We start from the raw sequence: 26,420 nt of genomic DNA, 5'->3' as shown, positions 1-26,420 counted from the left end.
TCGCTATCATTTTTTAATTGTGGTAAAATATAGTTTACCACATTACCATTTTTAAGTGTACAGTTCAGTAGAGTTAAGTATATTGACACAGTTGTGCAGTAAATATTCAGAACTGTTCATCCCGGGAAATTGAAAACGTAGCTATAAAGTAACAACTCCCCATTTTCCTCTCCACCCAGCCCCTGGATCCACTATTCTGCTCTGTTTCTATGAGTTCAGCTATTCTAGATACTTCACATAAGTACAATATTTGTCCTTCTATCACTACCTTATTTCACTTAGCATTCCCTCAGCATGTCATCCGTGACGTGACATCCATGTTACAATATTTGGTCCCTTTTTTAGGCTGAATAATATATCATTGTGTGTATATATTATATTTTGTTTATCCACTGTTGATGGACTTTTTGGTTACTTCTGCCTTTTGGCTGTTGTGAATAATGTGCTATAAACATTGGTGTACACAAGAACATGGGTGTATTCTTTTCTATATATGTCCAGAAGTGGAATTGTCCTAGCCCTTAAATTTTAAAATGTGATTTAGGTTATTAAAATATTAATTAGCTTTATAATCTTTTTTCTGTTACTGTAGTTGAAGATGGGGAAGTATTTGACTTCAGAGGAATGAGATTAGATTGGTTTCGATTACAGGTAATAATAACATTGATTTTCATCATCATTCTGTTTGTTATTGAATACCTTAGTTAACATGAGAGCATAACTTAATATGAAAAAATATTCCTTGTATACCTATTGAAAAGACTTCTTTTATATTGTTATAACTAACATAGTCTTTACCTCATGGAAAAAACTTTTTTTAATGGAGATATAATTGACATGTAACATTATATTAGTTTCAGGTATGCAGCAATGATTTCAGTATATATGTGTATTTTGAAATGATCGACAACAAATCTAGTAAATATTCATCACCATATGTAGTTAAAAATTTTATTTTTTCTTGTGATGAGAATTTTTAAGATTTACTTGCGTCAGTTCAGTTCAGTTCAGTTACTCAGTCGTGTCCGACTCTCTGCGACCCCATGAATCGCAGCATGCCAGGCCTCCCTGTCCATCACCAACTCCCGGAGTTTACTCAGACTCACGTCCATCGATTCAGTGATGCCATCCAGCCATCTCATCCTCTGTCATCCCCTTCTCCTCCTGCCCCCAATCCTTTCCAGCATCAGAATCTTTTCCAATGAGTCAACTCTTCTCATGAGGTGGCCAAAGAACTGGAGTTTCAGCTTTAGCATCATTCCTTCCAAAGAAATCCCAGGGCTGATCTCGTTCAGAATGGACTGGTTGGAGCTCCTTGCAGTCCAAGGGACTCTGAAGAGTCTTCTCCAACACCACAGTTCAAAAGCATCAATTCTTCGGCGCTCAGCCTTCTTCACAGTCCAACTCTCACATCCATACGTGACCACAGGATAAACCATAGCCTTGACTAGACAGACCTTAGTCGGCAAAGTAATGTCTCTGCTTTTCAATATGCTACCTAGGTTGGTCATAACTTTTCCTCCAAGGAGTAAGTGTCTTTTAATTTAATGGCTGTAGTCACCATCTGCAGTGATTTTGGAGCCCAAAAAATAAAGTCTGACACTGTTTCCACTGTTTCCCCATCTATTTCCCATGAAGTGATGGGACCAGATGCCATGATCTTCGTTTTCTGAATGTTGAGCTTTAAGCCAACTTTTTCACTCTCCTCTTCCACTTTCAAATATATAATACAGTGTTGTTAACTATAGTCACCATCCTATATATCACATGAAAGACAGTGAAAGTGTTAGTCACTCAGTCGTGCCCAACTCTGACCCAAGAATTGAACCCCAGTCTCCTGCATTGCAGGTAGTGTCTTTACCGTCTTTATTGTAACAGGGAAGCCCATGTTGTTCAGTTGCTCAGTTGTGTTCGACGCTTTGCTGTTGGAGCAAGCCGGGCTTCCCTGTCCTTCACCATCTCCTAAAGCTTGCTCAAACTCATGTCCATTGAATCGGTGATGCCATCCGACCATCCCATCCTCTGTTGTCCCCTTTTCCTCCTGCCTTCAGTCTTTCCCAGCATCAGGATCTTTTCCAGTGTGTCGGCTCTTTGCATCCGGTGGCCAAAGTATTGAAGCTTCAGCATAAGTCCTTCGAATGAATATTCAGGGTTGATTTCCTTTAGCATTGACTGGGTTCAACTTCCTTGCAGTCCAAGGGACTCTCAAGAATCCTCTCCAACAGCACAAATTGAAAGCATCAGTTCTTCAGTGCTCAGCCTTCTTTATTGTCCAACTCATCACATCTGTACATGACTACTGGAAAAATCATAGCTTTGACTAAATGGATTTTTGTTGACAAAGTAATGTCTCTTCTTTTTAATAGGCTGTCTAGCTTTTCTTCCAAGGAGCAAGCATCTTTTAATTTCATGGCTTCGGTCACCATCTGCAGTGATTTTAGAGCCGAAGATAATTAAGTCTCTCACTGCTTCCATTGTTTCCCTGTCTATTTGCCGTGAAGTGATGGGACTGGATGCCATGACCTTAGTTTATTGAATGTTGAGTTTTAAGCCAGCTTCTTCATTCTCCTCATTCACGTTTATTAAGATGCTCTTTAGTTCATTTTCACTTTTTGCCCTAAGGGTAGTGTCATCTGAATTTCTGAGGTTATTGATATTTCTCCCCACAATCCTGATTCCAGCTTGTGCTTCATCCAGCCTAGCATTTCACATGATGTAGTCTGCATATAAGTTAAATAAGCAGCGTGACAATGTATAGCCTTGATGTACTCCTTTCTCAATTTGGAACCAGTCTGTTGTTCCATGTCTGGTTCTAACTGTTGCTTTTTAACCTACATACAGGTTCTCAGGAGGCAGGTAAGGTGGTCTGGTATTCCCATCTCTTGAAGAATTTTCCATAGTTTGTTGTGATCCACACAGTTAAAGGCTTTGGCATAGTCAATAAAGCAGAAGTAGATGTTTTCCTGGAATTCTCTTGCTCTTTCTGTGATCCAGCAGATGTTGGCACTTTGATCTCTGCCTCCTTCACCTTTTCTAAATTCAGCTTGTACATAGATTTAAGTACTGTTGAAGCCTAGCTGGAGGATTTTGAGCATGACCTTGCTAGTGTGTGAGATGAGTACAATTGTGCAGTAGTCTGAACATTCTTTGGCATTGCCTTTCTTTGGGGTTGGAATGAGAACTGACCTTTTCCAGTCCTGTGGCCATTGCTGAGTATTCCAAATTTGCTGGCATATTGAGTATAGCACTTTAACAGCATCATCTTTTAGGATTTGAAATAGCTCAGCTGGAATTCCATCAGGTCCACTAGCTTTGTTCATAGTAATGCTCTTCAGGATGCATGTTTTATTTATTTTGTAACTGGAGGTTTGTATCTTATGACTGCTGTACCCATTTCACCTACCCCTGACTCCCTGCCTCTGGGAAACACCAATCTATTGTCTGTGTCTGTGAGTTTGGTTTTTTCTTTTGTTCATTTTGGTTTGTTTTTGTCATTTTAGATTCCACATGTAAGTGAGAGATCATATGATGTTTGCCTTTCTCTGACTTCTTTCATTAGGCACAGTACCTTCAAGGCCCATCTGTATTGTCACAAATAGCAAGATTTCCTTTCTCTTTTCATGGCTGATTAACATTCCTAGTTATGTGTGTGTGTATCCCACAGTTTTTTATCCATTCATCCATCAGTGGACACTTGGGTTGTTTCCATGTTGTGACTATTGTAAATAATGCTGCAGTGAACAAAGGGATATAGATGTCTTTTTGCAGTAATGTTTTCCTTTTCTTCAGATGAATGCCAGATGTGGAATTGCTGGAGCATATGGCAGTTCTCTTTATAGTTTTTGAGGAACCTTCGTACTGTTTTCCATAGTGGCTGCACCCATTTCCATTCCCACCATTAATAAACAAGATTTCCTTTTCTCCACGTCTTCACCAACTCTCTTTATATATTACCTTTTTTATAATAGCCATTGTAACAGATGTGAGTTGATAATTAGTAATGTTTTAAGTAACTTCCCTGAAATTGCAGAGCTGATTAGTGGGAGATCAGGGAAGAATACTTGAGATACTACCACCTCCAAATATTAATAGTATATATTATACGTTATTTCTTCCAGTTAAAAATAAAGTTTAGAAATTAACATTTTCTTGTTCTAAAAAAATCTTATAAACAATGTATAAGTCATGCTTATTAAATGACAAAATAGAATTACTGTGCCAAAAAATATGTATACATTAAAAAAATTTGAAAGTCATCGTCACAAAGTTTGAACTGTTTTCAGCCTCTTACTCTCAGTTTGTGAGAGTTCCTAAACCAACATTTATGTTCAGAGAATTTTACAGATTTAAATGCCTTTCAAATTAACCCTTATTGAATACTTCCTGAATTATTAGACTTACTCATTTGAAAAATTCACTTGAGAATTTTACCTTTGTCTATTGTTGTACAGCAATGTATGAAGCTTTAGAGTGAGCATTAGGGGTATAGAATTGATATATCCCTTTGTGAGAATGTTTTGTTTTCCCTTAGCTTATAGATAGAACACTCTAATGACATCAGTCTCTCTCTTCACATCATCTTCCTTCTTTGTTTATCTCTTTGTCCGAATTTATTCTTTTTATAAAGACACTGTTCGTACTGGAGTAGACTCCATTTTAATGATCTAATTTTAACTTATGTCTACAAAGACCTTATTTCCAAATAAAGTTACATTCTGAAATATTAAGGATTATACTTTCAACAAATCTTTTTGGGAGAGACAGTTCAACCCATAACATTACTCTTAATCATGATTAGGACAAACAGTCACTCAACTCCTTTCTGTTGTGTATTAGACTCTCACTTTATAGTGATAATAGGTCAAAACATACCACAGATGAAAGTAATGGGACATAAAACTAAGCGTTAACTAGGAAAAAAGGACAAAAGTGCAAGGTAGAGGGCAATGTCCAGAACCTAGGATGTTTGCATAGATGACTAAGAGCAAGTCAACTGTTAGGGTTTCAAGATCACAGACTAGGCTACAGGATGTGGGAGATTAAATCCTGACAATTTATATAGTTGAGTATAATCCTCATTTGGATAGTTTATACATCTGGCTTTGGAGACAAGGCATAAAAGATAGGAAAAATTAAACAGTTTAAAAGCTTGAGTTACAATGACAGCATGATTATCAGTACACTGATAGAGTATGATTATCAGTTAATTACAGTTTTCTTAGGAAGGAGAAAGTTATTTTTCAAGTGGAATTACTAATAATGGCCTTATAGAGAAAATAGCCTGTTACCCACACACTGAAAGATGGGTCAGGTTGTAGTAGGAGAATCACTTACACAAGAAAGGGCAAGAAAAGAGCCTTCTTACTATAAAATATTACTACAGGAAGAAAAGTATCTTCACAAAAGATATGAATGATCTGCGTTTGGTGAGTGATCTGGTGGAAGGATAACAGTTACTAGGTGTAAGTATGTGGCCAGAGAGAGATGTGGAGCCCTGTATGTATCACTTCTTGAGTAGGGCAGGGCTAGAAGAATAAGCCTTTAAGGGAATGTGATAGTATGCTTTGTTACCGTCACTGGGGTCTTTGGAGTCTTAAAAGAAGAGTTCTCCTTCTCTACATGTATTCTCTGCCATTTTTTCTCTTCCTAAATTAGGATCTCATTCTGCTGTTTGTTCCATTAGTCACTTACGCATCTTCAGTCACTCATTCTCTTCTGCCTTCTAATTTACTTGGGTAGTTCATATTTTAGACTTTTATTTAAACCAGTTTTGTTTTTTTTTTAATGACGTGTGTTTCTTCTTCCACTGTTGTCATGCGTTTCAATGAGTTTTCAATTAAATTGTCTCATTTTGTCACCATCTTGTTTCATCTGAGCTTATTTTCACAGTGGTACTTTAATTCAGAATTTTTAAGATTATTCTCAGTTAGTGGAAGTCTTTATTGAACTCATGGCGACTACTGGTTCCTCTTTGTACTTTACAGCTGATGAAAGGTAAATTATACTTCCGTTAGACTTAGTTTGTGATGAATGTCCACAATACATCTTGCCATTAGTGTATTGCCATCACATTCTTCATTCTCTCCCTTTTTATGGTAGAAGACACAAACACCAAATTATAGAACTCTGCTTTGTGATGGGCCTGCCTTAGTGAATGGTAACTTCATCTGTGTAGTGACCTTTTCCCACTGGAGAGACTGAGATTTGATTTTTATCTTACTTAAAAGGCAATAATTATTTAGTCTCTTACTGTTTCATGGATACTAGCAGAAGACCTGGGGCTCCTGGCTTAGAGACAGAGAACTTAATTCACTGCACAGGAAGTACCATGAGCATCCAGATGTATACATTATTTTTCCCTTGCTTTCATGTCTTTTGGGGGTAGTGCAGAGAGACCCGGATGAATGCTGTGTATGCACTGGGCATGTCTTAAGCTAAGGAGGACTGAGTTTGAGGAACTCTGTTTTATCAACAGTAAGCATATTTGCTCTTTGTTCCAGAGGGACACATTACTTTGTTTCTCAAGTTTGGTAGCTGTAAGGCCTGAAGAAATGGCTGAGATAGTGAGTGGTCTGGGCTGTGCTTTCTTGGCATATCCAGCAAGGTGTGTACACACATGTGAGATTCATGAAGGAATGTCTCCCAAAAGCCAGGACCGTGGCCATCAACCATAATTTTGTGTTGCCTCCCACATCTAGTCATTCCCTGAGTAAACACTTTTGAGCTTTACCACCCTAGACCATCTCATAATCCTGTCTGGATTGTTACCACCACTGCCTCCTAAGAATCTCTGCCTCCTGTTCCCTCTCCACTCCTCTCTGTTGCTACCTCAGCATAGAACAATCTTTCTAAGCAGTAATTATCCATCACACAGACTCTTCGGTGATTTATCAGAAAGTTTAAATTCTTCAGCGTGATATATGGTGTTTATTCTGTAGGTATCCCTCGTATTGTTCTCCTTGCTTGTGGAATGTCTACCACCCAAGGGCAGGTTTTGCTTTCAGTGAGTTGGTACCCCTTTAGTGGAATTTCTTTCCCTCACAACCTGTCCTGATGGTTTTGGTTAAGACCTGTCACCTTTTTTATGAACTTAACATTAATTTTACCACCTTCAGAATGCTTCTCTAGAATTCATCAATTAGCACAGTGTGTTATGCTCTCCAGTTTTTAATGATTCACTATAATAAAAAACCTCCCTGAATCAACATGTGCAGTACTTAAGTTTCATCTTAACTGTTTTGAATATGTGTTTTCTCTTGAAGTAAGTCGAAAACTTCTTTTGCTAGGGGCACCATGTGACAATTCATTGTTTTATATCTTTGATATGTAGCTTCACTTACTTTAGGAGTTCAAGCTGAATGACCCATGTATTAGATTCTGTTTTAGGAATAATATTTCAGTTTCCTTAAAGAAATTCTTGATAGGAATTTTAAGTTTGAGTCACTGTAGACAATTTTTAAAAGATGATGTTCTTAATAAACTTTAAATGTTTTTCAATAGTGGGTATTTTTTCTTTATTTTTTTTCCTGTAAACTTGGTCTATACCTGAAGTCATTACCTAAACTACGTTTGTCCTTTCTTTCCTTTTTCAGGCATATACGAGTGTCTCTAAGGCTTCACTTAGCCTTTCAGATCACAGAGAACTTGGAAAGATGATGAATACAATAATTTTTCACACAAAAATGGTAGATTCCTTGGTGGAAATGTTGGTGGAAACATCAGATCTCTCCATATTTTGGTATGTTGTAATTTTCTTTAAATTAGAATTTGAAATTTTATTATCCAAAGATATGTTTCTTGATTACGTTAGTGTGGTGCTTAAGACAGTTTAATAAGAGATTCTAAGAATAAAGGGAATAGAGAACAACCTGCCAGTAGTGAAGTTTACTATGTTGGGATTTTAAGTCTGTTTTTAATTGTCTATAAGAGCACCTCTTACTGATGTGAATTTGTTTTTTACACTTTCTTTGAAGAAGTGAAGAACAGTCACTTCAAATTGTGTCATTAAAGGAAAAACAATTTGGATTGGGTCAAGTAGAGCAAATGTTGGAAATTAAATTCCACGTGGTTTCACTCTGTAGTGTTAAGTTAGACACTAAGATTGTGATAGTGTGGTGGCAGTTCCCTCCACTGTGCTCCACTCTCCTTTGCTTCTATTATAAAGTTCTCTTGTTATTCATAGTAGTTTGCAGCTCTTCCTTTTCTCCCAACATTGTGTGGTTCTTGAAGGAGGTCAAGTTTTTGTTTCCTTAGTGTCTAACAGAGTAAGTACTTAGTAAGTATTTCAATGAATAAGTGAACTTGATTGTGATAAAATTAATAAACAGTGGTGTCAGGACTCAAACTTAAGTATTCTGATTTCAGAGCTGTACAGTGTCCACTCTGTTTCTGCTTCTTGATCTTTTTTCCTTTAGGGAAGCTGATGAGAATAGCCTGGCAGGTTCCTTTAATTCTAAAATAGTCTCAGTGGATAGTGATAGTAGTTTCTCTGTATTGAATAGAGATCATTTTGAAAAGCTTGTGATTAATTTTGTTTTGTGGAGAAAACCAATCTACACTGATTTTTGCAGTTTTTAGTGGGGCTTTAATTAGCAGTTTTGCAGAAGAAATCCAAATTACTTGGCAGGGAAGACATAAGGGATCTCTTAAAGGAACTCAGGAACAAGTTTGTAAGAGTTTTAAGATTGGAACCCTATTCTATTGTCTGACCCAGAGGCTACCTTGAAAAGAAAATGTAACATTTTATGTTTAGGTATTTTTGAGCTATATACTGTAAAAGAGGGATACAGCAATTAGAAATTCCCCTTCTGGGGACTTCTTTGGTGGTCAGTTGGCTAGGACTGCATACTCCCAATGCAGGGGACCCGGGTTCTATCCCTGGTCAGGGAACTAGATCCCACATACTGCAGTGAAGACCAGAGATCCTGCATGCTGCAGCTAAGAACCAGTACAGCCAAATAAATTAATTTCAAAAAGAAAAAAATAAATTCCTCTTCTCTTTCCTGGAAATAAGGCACTTTGAATAATATTTAAAATTTGGAAATTTTCAGTCATTTAATTAATTATATCATAGTTGCTCTTAACCACATTCTTACTTTGTCACATCCCAAATAAAGACGTTTACTACTTCTGTTTTATTATTGCAAGATGTATTAAATCTGTATTTTATCACCTCATATTCTTTTAGATTTAACATCTCTTCGGTCTGGAAGTAATTTAAAGTTGATGGTGTATTATTGTTTAATTAACAGTATTTTTCTTTCTTAGTGGTACATAAAATAATGGTGTTTCTTACAATTGATAGTGACTTAGCTTTGATGACTTTTGATGCTGTAAGGTTTCAGTGGTATATATTCAAATGCTATAGATATGGTTTATTATCTCTTTAACTTTTATTTTAAAATGTGTTAATGTTATATAAATAATATTTTATAGCTCTGAAATGGTTATTGGTATGTTAGAGAACTCTTTGGAAAAATAACTTTTCCTATGAGAATGCTACAGTTGGTAATTTTCATTTACTTGAATCAAATTAAACTAACTTTACTTTTAACTATAAAAATTGTGATTCTGATTTTTAATTTGTTTCCTTATAGTTTTTATAGTCGTGCTTTTGAGAAGATGTTTCAACAGTGTTTGGAGTTACCCTCTCAATCAAGATACTCAATTGCATTTCCACTACTTTGCACTCATTTTATGAGTTGCACACATGAACTGTGTCCAGAAGAGGTAATTTCAAGTATTATTGTGATTAATATAGTATGCAGAATAAGCTACTCCAAACATACAGCTGACCAAATGTTCACAAAGATAAAGACTCACAAAGTCATAATTACCTAACCTGCTTGCCCACCTAATATATTTCTATGCAGAGTCAGAATGCTTGATTAGGCATATGATGTAATATTTATTTAAATGATTGGATAAATACAGGTACCTGTTTCTAAGGACACATCATAAAATCAGTTGTTCAGTCACTCAGTCATGTCTGATTCTTTTGATACCCCATTGACGGTGGCCCATCAGGCTTCTCTGTCCATGGGATTTCCCAGGCATAAAGCCACTTGAAATTAACCTTTATTAAAATAAATAGTCAGGCATTAATGTTTATGGTAAAGTTATATATAATGAGTGATTTTTATATGCTTAGTTTTCATCTGAAATGCTCATTGAAAATATTTGCAAATTGAATGGAGACATTACTGACTAAATACAAGCATTTCAAAGAAGAATTTCACTGACTTGTTAATATAATAGATATCGTAAGCAAAACTGAGATTTGCCAGTGTTTGTAAGAATTCACATACTGGCACACACAGTTCCTGAGTAATTAAAGTACTCTGTAGTTTACACATACCAAGTATCTATCAAAAATGTAGTCTCAGTATTTCTTAACACTTAGTGAGTATGGTAAGTATATATTAAAATTAAATAGTATTTTAAAAAATAGCTTAGTGTCGAATCTTTTTACTTAGAACTACAGAACTTATAGAAAAGAAACTTCCAAAGAGCAGTAGCATTATCTTTAAGTATTAGGTACTCTCTACTACAAGTTGTTTTTCAATAATCCTACAGGAAATTTATTAGGGAGTGCTTTTAAGATTAATTAATACCTGTGAGAGGATATGACACCACCAATTTTAATAGATCTATAGATTTTTTAGAATGAAAAATTTTTCCTCCTAATCATGATAGCTAAGATGTACTGTAATGTAATGTGTGATGTAAGATGTCAGTTTCTTCCTCACTGTCATTTCTTCACATTAATTACTCATCATGTCCTCTTAATTTTATTTGTGTAATATCATTTCTTGACTCCATCCTTTACTTTCCATTGCTGTTGGCACTATTGTAGTTCAGCTTTGCAAAGGTTTTCATATCTACTCCTAAATAACTTTTCTTCCTTCAATATTTTAGCCTTAAAGACAACCACAGTGCCACTAGAGTGCCTCTTTCCTTCTTAAAGTAGCATTAGAGTTCTCCATTGCATATGGAGAAGGTGGAAACGTCTCAGGCATTAAAAATCCTCAACAAATCTCCATCCCCGTTGTTTGTGTGTTTTTTTTCCTTTCCTTTTGTCCTTTGCCTTTAAGGGGGAGAGAAAAAAAGTATAAATACGTATGTATATATATATATATGGTGGTGGTTTATTTTCTAAGTCATGTCCGACTCTTAAACAGCCCCGTGGACTGTAGCCTACCAGGCTCCTCTGTCCATGGGATTCTCCAGGTAAGAATACTGGAGTGGGTTGCCATTTCCTTCTCCAGGGGATCTTCCTGACCCAGGTCTCCTGTATTGCAGGCAGATTCTTTACCCATTGTGCTATGAGGGAAGCCCCACATATATATGCACACACACAAACACACACACAGAGGCTTCCACTGTGGTGCTAGTGGTAATGAACCCACCCGCCAGTGTAGGAGATGTGAAAGATGAGCGTTTGATCCCTGGATTGGGAAGACCCTCTGGAGAAGGGCATGACAACCCACTCCAGTGTTCTTGCCTGGAGAATCCCATGGACAGAGGAGCCTGGTGGGTTACAGTCCATAGGGTCGCAAAGAGTTGGACAAAACTGGGCAGTTTTGTGTGCATGCACACACATATAAATATACACTTCTCAGGTGACTTAGTGGTAAAGAATTCACCTGCCGAGCAGGAGACATGAGTTTCATCCCTGGGTTGGGAAGATCCCCTGGAGGAGGAAATGGCGACCCACTCCAGTGTTCTTTCCTGGAGAATCCCGTGGACAGAGGAGCCTGGCAGGCTACAGTCCTTGAATTCACTGAGTTGGACATGACTGGTACTATTCTGTTTTTAATTTAGCTAATTTGTTAAAGCCTGTTACATTCCAGCCAGCTTTCTTAAACTTGTAATTGCAAGGATGCAAAGACATAGTCTTTACCCTAGACAAATCCATGATTTGATGATCTGTATTGTGGTAAAAATATACATGGGGCACTCTTAGAACACTGAGGGAATTCACCTTTGGGTGAGGATACACTAAGTTGGTGTGCAGCGTTAATAGTTCTCAGTGCAGTCTTAATTTATAGTTTTAGTTTTAGCCTTTCATCTCATTTAGATCAGAAAGATTATAGAAAAGTCCTGTAAAATAACTTTTTAATGCTGAGCCCTTATTTTAAGCTGGAGTACTTAGAGTGAATTTGCAGAAAGATAGTATGAATTAGATTTGAAATTCACACCATCATGGGTCAGCAAGATTCCTTGATAATGGTAGCCAGTACTAATGGAAACCTAAGTAATGAGTTGCCATAACTGTACCATCTGGTATAGTAGGCCATTTATCTTTTTCAGTCTCATTGTTTAAAAATCTTGTTTATGCTGCTGCTGCTGCTAAGTCACTTCAGTCGTGTCCGACTCTGTGCGACCCCATAGACGGCAGCCCACCAGACTCTTCTGTCCCTGGGGTTCTCCAGGCAAGAATACTGGAGTGGGTTGCCATTTCCTTCTCCAATGCATGAAAGTGAAAAGTGAAAGTTAAGTTGCTCAGTGGTGTTTATGGTAGTGGCTCCTAAATCTATATCTGCAGCCCAGATCTTTCCCTTCAAGTTAGATTTTCTCTATACTGCAACCTAGGTATTTTTAGCCATCTGAAGTGTAACATGTCCAGAATAGAACCCCTGATTTTTCCACATCTACCCCAACCTGAAACCTTTTCTGTTTTTGGCTCTACTTTTACAGAAGTATTCAGGCTCCTGCCTCTTCGCACCTTTCAACAAGCCCCATCATCCTTTGCCTGGATGATTGTTACTGTCTCCTACGTGGTCTCTGCTTCTGCCATTATCCTGTTCGCAGCACAGAGCCAGCGTTACACTCTAGTTGTCTTGCTTTCCAGTCTCAGCATTTTTTAGCCATTGAAGAGAAGTAGTGAAGTCAGATCTGTATTTTAAATAAGTTAGTTTAGTAAGTTTAAAGCAATGCTAGTTCAAGTCCTTTTCTTCAGGAAGAAGGGATGGCAAGGGATATATTATCTTTCAGGAGTCAGAATTTGGTTAAACAAAATCCAAATGTCTATAACTTGAAATTTTACCTTAAGTAAAGTGAACTATTATTTAATTATATCTGGTCTGTGGATCCCTTTTGGTTTTGCTTCCTATTCAAGTTTTAAAGGGCATTTTAAATAAAATACGTTGTAAGGTAATACGGTACATCTAACAACAGTTGTTTTACATATGTAAGCATTTTTATATTCTTTTATATTATCTTACGTTTATTTCAGTGAAGAAATAAAGTTTGTAATGTTTAAATGTTTTTGTTATATAATTATGGAAGGTCAGGGAAGGAAAACTTGTAAAAATCTGTCTCCAGAAACTAACACACATTTTAAATCAACTGTACTTCAATAAAAAATTTTAAAATAAAAATAGAATAGTAAAAATCTGTCTCTTTGTAATGTATTACACATTGTATCGGAGAAGGCAATGGCACCCACTCCAGTACTCTTGCCTGGAAAATCCCATGGACGGAAGAGCCTGGTAGGCTGCAGTCCATGGGGTCGCTAAGAGTCAGACACGACTGAGCGACTTCACTTTCACTTTTCACTTTCATGCATTGGAGAAGGAAATGGCAACCCACTCCAGTGTTCTTTCCTGGAGAATCCCAGGGACGGGGGAACCGGGTGGGCTGCCGTCTGTGGGGTTGCACAGAGTCGGACACGACTGAGGCAACTTAGCAGCAGTAGCAGCAGCAGCACAAATTGTATAGGGCACAATTACACAGTATTATATATTCAACGTTCCAATTACCGTTAACAAGAAAAACCTGTTAAACTATTGCAGCACTCAGCAAAACTAAAAGGATACAGATCTGTGGCTAGAAATAGATGGATTTGAGTGTGTGTGTGTGTCTACGTGGGCTTCCCTGGTGGTTCAGAAGATAAAGAAGCCACCTGCAGTGCAGGAGATCTGGGTTCGATCCCTGGATTGGGAAGATTCCCTGCAGGAGAGCATGGCAATCCACTCCAGTATTCTTGCCTGGAGAATCCCCATGGACAGAGGAGCCTGGCGGGCTGCAGTCCAGGGGGGTTGCAGAGAGCCGGACACGACTGAGCACAAAGCACACACAGCACATGTATCTACACGTACATATATAATCTCCCAAAAGTTAGAGATAATGTTCTCTTTTTTCCCCTATTGAGTTCAGAAAATGCAGGCATGGTCAGCTTGTTTTTCTCTTCTGGGATGGGAAGTTGGATTTTAGAGAATTGAATGATTTGTGAATTTGTTTTACTGACTCGAGTTTTAATGATATTATTTAAATATTTAAGCACTTGTTTTCTGTTTATAAACTACAAAATTCTTTGCTAAGATATATATATATATACACGCACACACGTATGTATATAATCAAGTGAGATCAGCAAATATTACTCTAAATCTGTTCTTTCCTTTTTTTTAAGGTTTTTAAAATAACATTTATTTCCTAAAAGTTAACATGTTCTGTCATATCATATGTTTGATATTTTAGTATTTAAGAACTGGATATAGGACATTGTGGAATTTGAATATTTTTTCATTTTAAGGAAAATAATGGTCCTTTCAGATTGCTTCCAGTCATACTTGTATAATCACCAAGTACTTACTTTGTGTCAATTGTGTGCAAATACGGTATGGTAGGTTAGTTTTTATAAGAGACAAAAGATATCTATAACATCTCCCATCTCCACTCCTTATGTAGGATACACTTGAACCTTATTTTCTACGTTTATTTAAAAACTCTTTTAATTCAAATTAGTTAGTTTAGTCGCTCAGTTGTGTCCGACTCTTTGTGACCCCATGGATTGCAGCACGCCAGGCTTCCCTATTCATCACCAGCTCCCGGAGCTTGCTCAAACTCATGTCCATCGAGTCCATGATGCCATCCAGCCATCTCATCCTGTTGTCCCCGTCTCCTCCTGCCTTTAGTCTTACCCAGCATCAGGATCTTTTCCAATGAGTCAGTTCTTCACATCAGGTGGCCAAAGGATTGAAGCTTTAGCTTCAGCATCAGTCCTTCCAATGAATGTTCAGGACTGATTTCCTTTAGGATTGATTGGACTCTCAAGAGTCTTCTCCAACACCACAGGTCAATAGCATCAGTTCTTTGGCACTCAGCTTTTTTTATGGTCCAACTCTCACATCCATATGTGACTGCTGGAAAAACCATAGCTTTGACTAGATGGACCTTTGTCGGCAAAGTAATGTCTCTGCTTTTTAATATGCTTTCTAGGTTTGTCTAGATTTGTTAATTCAGATTACTTTGTTATAATTTTTACTGTTTTTGTTACTATTTTTCTTTGACAGAGACATCATATTGGAGATCGCAGTCTTTCCTTATGTAATATGTTCCTTGATGAAATGGCCAAACAAGCTCGAAATCTCATCACTGATATTTGCACAGAACAGTGTACTCTGAGTGACCAGGTAATAATTTAAATGTTTCCTTACAGATGGGAAAATTGTGTTGAAGGCAAGAAAATCATCTCTTAGCTAGTTTGTTGTTTTTGTTTTTGTTTTTTTCCGTTTTTAATCTTATCCTCAAACTCTCAGTGAATCTCATTACCTCTTATTATGAAGCTCCATTGTTAGGTTTTTAAGACATTGCCACTGTCTTTCGGGTTATGGTTTAAAATCCAGCCTCTAGCTTGGCATTCCAGTCCCTTCCCAAGGTAGCTCAAACATCTCTCCTAGCATTTTATGCTCCACTACTGAGTCATTCTAATTAGATTCAGAGCACATTGTGTTCTATCATGGTTTTGGTCTTCATAGGCCATTTTCCTTTCAGCAAAGTGTTCTTATTCCTCGCTTGCCTGGTATTTTCTAATTTGTCCTTGAAGTGTAGCTTTGATATAACTACCTCTGTGAAATGTCTCTTCACACAAGATTCACCTGTTTCTGTGTTTTCCAAGCTGAGTGGGCTCTCCAAGCTGGCTGGGTGAATGCTGCGTCTCACTTCTTACCTCTGTTCTTGGTGCTAGTATATTTGCCGCATAGTCTGGGTTTAGCTACGGTTTCTTTCAGTAGTTAATGTTTCAGAGTAATTGGTATATATGATTTCATTTATTTTTAAATTTAGTTGTTGCCCAAGCATTGTGCCAAAACCATCAGTCAAGCAGTGAATAAGAAGTCAAAAAAACAGACTGGTAAGAAAGGGGAACCTGAAAGGGAAAAACCAGGAGTTGAAAGCATGAGGAAAAACAGGCTGGTCGTGACCAAGTAAGCCACCCAATATTACTGTATCTTTTTGTTACAGGTAGAGCAGTTTTGTTTTGTTTTGTTAGTTTCTTTTTTTTGTATGGCATTAGTACTGAGGAAATGCTAGTAATTGTAAATTCTTCATTTCCCTGTTAATGTTTTTTGACATTTGTGAACTTGATTAGCCAGTTAGTGCTTATTTAATCCAAAAGTACTTATTTTGGATTTTTGAAGAAAATACGTGTAATAGATGTCATTTTTTTAACATGTTGAATATTGAAGGCCAAGAATCTGTCCAAAAATTTGGAGGGGTATACTATAAGCAACCTGTAATTTTCAGTTTATTTGAAATTAGATGTCTGACACTATTTTGGCATCTTGTTATATATTATATATTGAACATGTCAGTTTAAGAGAGAAGAAAAGTTGAATTTTGCCATTACTATTCTGATATACTTATGAAATTAATTTCGTATTGCTATTATGAAATGTTAATTTTTTTCTTTACTGTTTATTAATATTCTTCAGCCTTGATAAGTTGCACACTGCACTTTCCGAGTTGTGTTTCTCTATAAATTATGTACCAAACATGGTGGTTTGGGAACATACCTTTACTCCACGAGAATATTTGACTTCTCATCTGGAAATCCGCTTTACTAAGTAAGAAAGAATATAAACTGTTTTTGTTTGTTGATTAAGTTAATGAGTTTGTTTTATTTATTCTTCGTATCTGTGCAGTCTTTACTTTTATGAGGGAAAGCATTAGTAGAAATGGTATATAAATTAGTAAAATAGTAGTATAAAAAAATAACTGGGAAGTACGAAGAATAGTGAACTGGGAATTACTTAAATTACCCAGTCTTATCCCACATTTAACTCATTGTAACACTGGAGAGGCTAGTTAATCTCGGTGAGCCTTAATTTCCTTATAAGAAAAAGGACAGTTAAGTTCAGTTCAGTTGCTCAGTCGTGTACAACTCTTTGCGACTGCATGGAGTGTAGCACACCAGGCTTCCCTGTCCATCACTAACTCTCTGAGCTTGCTCAAATTCCCATCCATCGAGACAGTGATGTCATCCAACCATCTCATCCTCTGTCGTCCCCTTCTCCTCCTGCCTTCAGTCTTTCCCAGCATCAAGGTCTTTTCTAATGAGTCAGCTCTTCACATTAGGTGGCCAAAGTATTAGAGCTTCTTGAGCTTCAGTTCTAGCATCAGTCCTTCCAGTGAATATTCAGGGTTGATTTCCTTTAGGATTGACTGGTTTGATCTCCTTGCAGTCCAAGGACTCTCAGAGTCTTCTCCAGCACTGCAGTTCAAAAACATCAATTCTTTGGCGCTCAGCCTTCTTTGCTTCCCTTGTGGCTCAGCTGGTAAAGAATCTGCCTGCAGTGCAGGAGGCCTGGGTTCAATCCCTGGGGGGGAAGATCCCCTGGAGAAGGGAACTGCTACTCACTCCAGTATTCTGGCCTGGAGAATTCCATGGACTGTATAGTGTATGGGGTTGCAAAGAGTTGGACATGACTGAGCAATTTTCACTTTCAGCCTTCTTTATGGTCCAATGCTCATATCCATACACAACTACTGGAAAAACCATATCTTTGACTATACGGACCTTTGTTGGCAAAGTAATGTCTCTGCTTTTTAATATGCTGTCTAAGAAAAAGGAGAAGATTGGAGCAAATTGGTGTACTTCAGCTGGCAGGTGGCAGCCCAGTAGGATCATGGAATCAGTTTAGAAAGTTGTAGTGAACATTTAAAGAAAAAAGAGGGAGGAAAGGAAAGAAGGAAGAAGAAATAGGGGGGAAACTCAGTGCATTGCATGTAGTAAGTAGAAATATTGTTTCATGGAGCTTTTTAGTTAGGTATATGTTTGTGTGTACTGAGTTGGTGATGTTAGATACATACCTTATAGCAGGTCACAGTCGAATGTGTGAAAACCTCAGGGTTGGATGAACACGAAAGTCTCATGAACTCCAAAATATGCTGTTATGCCAATAGAATTCTAGACCCGGGAGGCACTCAATTCTAATTAGTTTTATAAGTTATGTTTCTTGATATTTTATGTAACAAGTCAGAAATTTTGTAAATGTTGCTTCAGCCTTTTTCTAAAGTTACACACTTATTTATTAAAGAAAATATTGATTGATTCAATACATTTTTCTTAAAGGCCTTATGAAAGAAATTTCGCCAAAGGATTTTTAAAAGGTTTGGCTAAGGGTTATGGTCACTAACAAATATTTGTGCCTTATGTGTAATATTTTGTTAAGAAATATGAGTAATAATAAAACTGTATAAAATTTAGAGCTACAACAACTATAGAAGAAAATAGAATATGTAAATAGGCAGTAAATTGAGTGTCAAGTCATCAGTTGCAAAGAGTCTGCTATTGAGCAAAGTCAGGTGTTGCTCTTCTTTAGTAAGGAAGGTATCCTGACAGTGAAACCAAAACTGCTTCAGTATTTAGACTATAGGACATTGACACCTTCTGATACTTATCACTGTCAGCTCGGTGGATTGGTACAGTGTTGTCTGGAAGGTAGGGTTCAGTTTACAGCTCTCTGTAAACAGCTTTCTGTTTACAGCTCTCTGTTTACAGCTTTCTGTAAACAGTCTGGTCCGTTAATCCACAGAGAAGCAGATGTTCTTTTTATCGAACATCTACTTAGTGATCAGGTTCAAGGCAAGGCTGTATACTTGTTTACCTGGGAAATATTTTTATGCCAGAACAAATAGCTTGTGAATATTAGTTGATTGATTTTTGCTGATCACTTGCACACAGTCGTAAAGACTTACTGGCTGTGTACAAGGACAGCAGTTTTCATCTTGAGTTGTTCTTCTGGGACTATTACTAGTGATGGAATTTGTCTGTTGTCTTTATGAATTTATCCTCACAGATACAAGTCTAAGATCTTTATAAATCTAATGATTAGGGAATTTTAGGTTTTCCCCGGTGGCTCAGCAGGTAAAGAATCTGCCTGCAATGTAGGAGGCACAGGAGATGTGGCTTTGATCCCTGGGTCAGGAAGATTCCTTGAAGAAGGGAATGGCTACCCACTCCAGTATTCTTGCCTGGAGAGTCCCATGGACAGAGGAGCCTGGCAGGCTACTGTCCGTAGGGTCGCAAAGAGGCAAACACAACTGAAGCGACTTGGCACACACACATGCATGCACTTCCAAAGTGACCTTGATCAGTTTACTTGAGTTCTGCACCTCAGGTTTGTTCTTTCCTCTATGAAATGATGGTGATAACTGCATAGCAGGGTTATTAAATATGAAGACTGTAGGTAATATATATAAGGCCTAAAAACTAAAAAGTGCTAAAGCAGTTCAAGCTGTAGACTTGAATAGTCCATTTACTTGGAGACAATATATCATGTTAAAGGAATTTTTAAAACCCTCTTTATTCTTAAATCATTTTTATTGCTTATGCCCTTAGTATTTTTTTAATCACTTGCACCCCCATTTCATTCCTGTATATCTACTAAGTATATTCTTTTTTAACGTTGTTGCTTTGGAAGATAATGATAGTAGTAGTAATTTCATGAATTGTAGATTGAATGGCCTATTTACCGAAATACAAAAATCAGAGCTTTTTAATTTTTTCTACCATCCTCGCTCCAGGTCAATTGTTGGAATGACTATGTATAATCAAGCCACACAGGAAATTGCAAAACCATCAGAGCTTCTAACAAGTGTAAGAGCATACATGACTGTACTCCAGTCAATAGAAAACTATGTGCAAATTGATATTACAAGAGTATTTAATAATGTTCTTCTTCAACAAACACAACATTTAGACAGTCATGGAGAACCAACCATTACGAGTCTGTACACAAATTGGTAAGAAACATATTTAGAAATTTGGAATGATAAAAAGTTTCTTTGTAATGAACGACTTAAAGTTTTTAAATGGATTAATGCTTGTTTATGTTATTGGTCAACTTTAAAATTATATGCAGGAATGTATACCTTAATAAATTTTTAATTAAATTCTCCAGTTGCAAATTTACTCTTCTCCTTAGGTATTTGGAAACTTTGTTAAGACAAGTCAGCAATGGTCATATAGCTTATTTCCCTGCAATGAAAGCTTTTGTGAACTTACCTACGGAAAATGAATTAACATTTAATGCAGAGGAATATTCTGACATATCAGGTGAATAATACTCTGGCATATTTTAGAGAATGAAGAAACCTTGATTCTTTTGGGTTTTGATTCCATTATGACTATTTTCATTCAATTGTATGGATAATCAAACATTAATTTTAGACTTACCTAGGCCTTTATGTTCTCTCTTATTCTAGAAACTTTTCTTAGAGTTTTCAATTAATAATTTGCTTCTTAAAATTTTTTTTGTCAAAGTATAAAATTAATTCCATTTCCTTTCAGAAATGAGGTCATTATCAGAGCTGCTTGGCCCATATGGTATGAAGTTCCTAAGTGAAAGCCTTATGTGGCATATTTCATCACAAGTTGCTGAACTTAAGGTAATACAGTTTTTATTGATTTGAGCTTTAAAATATTTCAAAAATGTGAACAAACAAGCCTAGAGTGTTAATTATTTTAACCTGACATGAAGTTGTCATGAAATGAAATTATTTGAATTTATATGAAATTTATAAATTATACAAAATTATAGAGCTAGCAAGTTCTTTCAGTAGCATCTTCATTTGCTTCTGTTTTACAAATGATAAAGCAGAAAGCCTAGAGAGGTGAATTGACTAGCTAAAGGAGACTAAAACTCAGATTTCTTGACTTTTAGTCGTCTTCATTCTGTTGTATGATGATGCCTTTCTTCCAGTGACCGTGTTCAAAGTTCGAGCCAGTCATCTGTTTAAATTTGTAGTTTGAATGTATTACCGTCCACAGATTCCAATATAAACATTGTTAGGTTTATTGTTTTTTTTCTCCTTTTAAAAAACTTATTTATTTTTGATTGGAGGATAATTGCTTTGTAATATTTTGTTGGTTTCTGCCACACATCAACAGGAATCATCCATAGGTATACCTTTGTCCCCTCCCTCTTGAACTTCCCTACCACATCCCACTGTTTGTTTGTTTTTATTATTATTATTATTATTATTATTAGGCAGTCTTTTAAATTATCTTGTGCCTTTTAAACTGAAAAAGTGCTTATCATGTTAATAAAGATGTGAAAGAGCTGAAGCAATGTTTTAAGTAACTCTAGAAGCCTTGTAAAAAGATCTCAGGGCTAAAGTGATTTATACTGAATGAGTCTGTGTATAACAGCTATCTAGTTTTTGAAAGAATTTAAATTTGTGCCACCAAAATTTTTAAATTTACAAACAAAATAGGAAAGACACCTTTAAAAATACGGCTTTTTCTTTGTGAAAGTTTTTTGGTGATTACTTGTGCTTTGTGTTTTAAATTACTTAAGAATATGGTATATAGCATTAATAAGTAGCTTGCATTTCAGGTGTAGCACCTGAGAAGTCTAAATGTGGTAATCTCATTTACTGAAAATTGAGCAAATAGATGAAGTCAATTCCTGCAAGATTAATATTTTTCTGAGTGAATAGAGAGCAAGACTCAGTGTAACTAAAAGGAGAGGCAGTATTACCCAGTGGTTAAGAACTCAATTTTTCAAGTCAGGCTATCATGGATTTTGGTCCTGTCACTTAAGAGCTTTGACTTGGGATTAAGAATCATTTTAGGTGATATGTTTCAGCTGCTTAGGTACTCAGCGTAGTCCCTGGCATACAATAGGAACTCAGTAAATATTTTAGTATTCATCATGTCATTATCCTCTCACTTCTTCTTTAAAAGAAAGATCTGCAATTCTTGGTTAGAAATCAGCCTTTAGTTACTTTATAATGTGGATTTTAAATGCGCAGATATTATACCTTCCATAGTTTTAAATACACAAACATTGCAATTCTAGTTTTGGTGCTTTGCTTGCTTTACAAACAGTATAGACTTATTAGACTAATTCCTCTGTAAATTCATGATCTCTTTTCTATCCTCCTGTTCTCTGGTAGCAAATTTATCATCCCACTGTACTTTCTTGTGTTCCTCTCAGTATGAGATCATTGAAGAATTATGGTCCGGTTATTTAGCTTTTGCTAACTGTTGTTTGTTTCAGACACTTCTAGAACTGTTAGCGTTTTTATTGCTTCTCTGCCATTTAATGTGGCAGGTTAAGCATTATGATGTGATAATAAAAATTGGCCTGTACATATCTGTGAGAGTTTAAGGCATCTGATGTCCTTCACAGTATTGTAAGGTGCCAAGAGGATCTGGCTTTCCGCTTTTTCTCACATTTTTTACTCTTCCATCCCAGCTAGCCTACTTGTTGTGTCATCTCAAAGTACTGTTCACTGAGATACTGTCTTAGCTTGTTTTCTTGTAACATTCATATATTTTTCAGTTATCAGAATATCCTTTCTTGACCACACTTTTAAAAATAGCAACCATTACTTTATATTCTTTTTATCCAGCTTTATTTGTGTTACTTGTGACCTTTCATGTCACACATCTTATGTCCCTTTCACTAGAAAAAAAACTTAATTATAAACTCTCTTAAAACCTTGGTGCTAAATTGATATCCAGCAGATAGAGGTGCTTGGTAAATATTTGTTGGGTTCAAAAATTAAAACAGATAGCTTTCCTGACTTTTTACTTTATTCTAGGACGTTTCTAAGCTCTTTACATGTAGTTTATTAACTCCTTTAAATCCTTAAAACTGGTATTGTCCCTATTTTACACATTAGAAAAGTAAAACCAAGAAAGATTAAGTAAATTGTCCAGGCTGACATGCTTAATATATAACTAAGTAAATTTGAAACTATATATACAGTCACCCTGACTCCAGAGCTTTCTAGTACTGTGCTCCACTGTCTCAAAACATGAAAGAGATGTTAGCAGTCACCTAAACTACCCTTATGATTATACAGTGGAAGTGAAAACTAAATTTAAGGGACTAGATCTGATAGATAGAGTACCTGATGAACTATGGACATAGGTTAGTGACATTGTACAGGAGACAAGGATCAAGACCATCCCCATGGAGAAGAAATGCAAAAAAGCGAAATGCCTGTCTGAGGAGGCCTTACAAATAGCTGTGAAAAGAAGAAAAGCGAAAAGCAAAGGAGAAAAGGAAAGATAGAAGCATCTGAATGCAGAGTTCCAAAGAATAGCAAGGAGAGATAAGAAAGCCTTCTTCAGCGATCAGTGCAAAGAAATAGAGGAAAATAACAGAATGGGAAAGACTAGAAATCTCTATAAGAAAATTAGAGCTACCAAGGGAACATTTCATGCAAAGATGGGCTCGATAAAGGACAGAAATGGTATGGACCTAACAGAAGCAGAAGATATTAAGAGGTGGCAAGAATACACAGAAGAACAGTACAAAAAAGATCTTCACGACCTGGATAATCACAATGGTGTGATCACTCATCTAGAGCCGGACATCCTGGAATGTGAAGTCAAGTGGGCCTTAGAAAACATCACTATGAACAAAGCTAGTGGAGGTGATGGAATTCCAGTTGAGCTGTTTCAAATCCTAAAAGATGATGCTGTGAAAGTGCTGCACTCAATATGCCAGCAAATTTGGAAAACTCAGCAGTGGCCACAGGACTGCAAAAGGTCAGTTTTCATTCCAGTCCCAAAGAAAGGCAATGCCAAAGAATGCTCAAACTACTGCACAGTTGTACTCATCTCACATGCTGGTAAAGTAATGCTCAAAATTCTCCAAGCCAGGCTTCAGCAGTGCATGAACTGTGAACTTCCAGGTGTTCAAGCTGGTTTTAGAAAAGGCAGAGGAACCAGAGATCAAATTGCCAACATCCGCTGGATCATGGAAAAAGGAAGAGAGTTCCAGAAAAACATCTATTTCTGCTTTATTGACTATGCCAAAGCCTTTGACTGTGTGGATCACAATAAACTGTGGAAACTTCTGAAAGAGATGGAAATCCCAGACCACCTGACCTGCCTCTTGAGAAACCTATATGCAGGTCAGGAAGCAATAGTTAGAACTGGACATGGACCAACAGACTGGTTCCAAATCAGAAAAGGAGTACGTCAAGGCTGTCTATTGTCACCCTGCTTATTTAACTTCTATGGAGAGTACATCATGAGAAACGCTAGGCTGGAAGAAGCACAAGCTGGAATCAAGACTGCCGGGAGAAATATCAATAACCTCAGATATGCAGATGACACCACCCTTATGGCAGAAAGTGAAGAGGAACTCAAAAGCCTCTTGATGAAAGTGAAAGATGAGAGTGAAAAAGTTGGCTTAAAGCTCAGCACTCAGAAAACGAAGATCATGGCATCTGGTCCCATCACTTCATGGGAAATAGATGGGGAAACAGTGGAAACAGTGTCAGACTTTATTTTGGGGGGCTCCAAAATCACTGCAGATGGTGACTGCAGCCATGAAATTAAAAGATGCTTACTCCTTGGAAGAAAAGTTATGACCAACCTAGATAGCACATTCAAAAGCAGAGACATTACTTTGCCAGCAAAGGTCCATCTAATGAAGGCTATGGTTTTTCCAGTAGTCATGTATGGATGTGAGAGTTAGACTGTGAAGAAAGCTGAGCACCGAAGAATTGATGCTTTTGAACTGTGGTGTTGGAGAAGACTCCTGAGGCTGCAGTCCCTTGGGCTGCAGGGAGATCCAACCAGTCCATTCTAAAGGAGATCAGTCCTGGGTGTTCTTTGGAAGGGAAGATGCTAAAGCTGAAACTCTAGTACTTTGGCCACCTCGTGCGAAGAGCTGACTCATTGGAAAGACGCTGATGCTGGGGGCGGTTGGGAGCAGGAGGAAAAGGGGACGACAGAGGATGAGATGGCTGGATGGCATCACCGACTCGATGGACGTGAATTTGAGTGAACTCTGGGAGTTGGTGATGGACAGGGAGGCCTGGCGTGCTGCGATTCATGGGGTCGCAAAGAGTCGGACACAACTGAGTGACTGAACTGAACTGAACCTACTCTTAGCTAATGCAGAAACATACATTTTCCTAGGTGGATGAGTTGATCTTGAAAAAGAGGCAATCTCATCAATTACTGTATATTTCTACTTATGTATATATCTAAACTTCCCTGGTGGCTCAGATGGTAAAGCGTCTGCCTACATTGAGGGAGACCTGGATTCAATCCCTGGATCGGGAAGATTCCCTGGAGAAGGAAATGTCAACCCACTCCAGTACTCTTTCCTGGAAAATCCTATGGACGGAGGAACCTGGCAAGCTACAGTCTATGGGGTTGCAAAGAGTTGGACAAGACTGAGCAACTTCACTTTCACTTTCATATCTAAATAGTAATTTTTGATTGGCCCTTACTGTTACCTCAAGAGGTAGAGACTGCCTGTAATAAAATGACCCTTCACATGTTTAAAGCAGTTTTTAATATATTGCCTTTCTCTTCCATAGGTGAAATGTATTCATACATAGTCTCACTCTCTTCTGTCACAAATTCTCTTGTTGGTGTTGCTTATAGAGAATAGTGCCCAGAACTGAGAATAAACTTCAACTTCAACTAGAGATCTGATTAATGAGAATGCAGTTACTTATCCTGGACACTGTACTTACTATATAACACAGTTTAAGGTAGCATCAGCATTTATGTAGCTATACCATGCTGTTTTCAAATTGGAATCAGATACCTTTTTTTTTTCTTTTCTCTTAACCCTTCTTCCTCCTCCTTCCTTCCCCCTCCCCTTCACTCCCCTCATTTGTTTTCCTACACTAACTTGAACCATGGCTTCCACATCTGTTTTTTTTAACAAGGTGGTTGTTCAGTCACTAAGTTGTGTCTGTCTCCTTGCGACCCCATGAACTGCAGCACGCCAGGCTTCGCTGTCCTTCACTATCTCCGAGAGTTTACGCAAACTCATGTCCATTGGGTCAGTGATGCCATCTCAACATCTCATCCTCTGTCGTCCCTTTCTCCCGTCTTCAGTCTTTGCCAGCATCAGGGTCTTTTCCAGTGAGTCAACTCTTCATATCAGGTGGCCAAAGTTTGGAGTTTCAGCTTCAGCATCAGTCCTTCCAGTGTATATTTTCAGGGCAATTTCCTTTAGGATTGACTAGTTTGATCTCCTTGCAGTCCACGGGACTCTCAAGAGTCTTCTCCAGCACCATAGTTCAAAAGTATCAGTTCTTTGGTGCTCAGCCTTCTTTATGGTCCAACTCTCACTTCCATACATGACTCCTGGAAAAACCATAGCTTTGACTAGATGGACCTTTTTTTAAGATAGACATTTTTA

At 37.3% G+C, this 26,420-nt stretch overlaps 1 protein-coding gene across 2 annotated transcripts in view; it reads left to right on the top strand.

The window, feature by feature from the left end:
- The window catches only part of NCKAP1 (NCK associated protein 1), a 110,896-nt gene that overhangs the window by 59,364 nt on the left and 25,112 nt on the right, over window positions 1–26,420 (top strand). For both annotated transcript variants that reach the window (XM_018065461.1, XM_018065462.1), the window contains 9 exons: window positions 593–651; window positions 7,593–7,738; window positions 9,597–9,729; window positions 15,300–15,419; window positions 16,072–16,211; window positions 16,719–16,850; window positions 19,813–20,031; window positions 20,214–20,344; window positions 20,579–20,676. In XM_018065461.1, coding sequence (XP_017920950.1) covers window positions 593–651; window positions 7,593–7,738; window positions 9,597–9,729; window positions 15,300–15,419; window positions 16,072–16,211; window positions 16,719–16,850; window positions 19,813–20,031; window positions 20,214–20,344; window positions 20,579–20,676 — 1,178 coding nt within the window. The remainder of the gene's footprint in view (window positions 1–592; window positions 652–7,592; window positions 7,739–9,596; window positions 9,730–15,299; window positions 15,420–16,071; window positions 16,212–16,718; window positions 16,851–19,812; window positions 20,032–20,213; window positions 20,345–20,578; window positions 20,677–26,420) is intronic.

This window comes from Capra hircus, chromosome 2, assembly GCF_001704415.2.
Source record: "Capra hircus breed San Clemente chromosome 2, ASM170441v1, whole genome shotgun sequence".
NCBI lineage: Eukaryota > Metazoa > Chordata > Mammalia > Artiodactyla > Bovidae > Capra > Capra hircus.
This window is presented reverse-complemented; position numbering and strand designations above follow the sequence as displayed.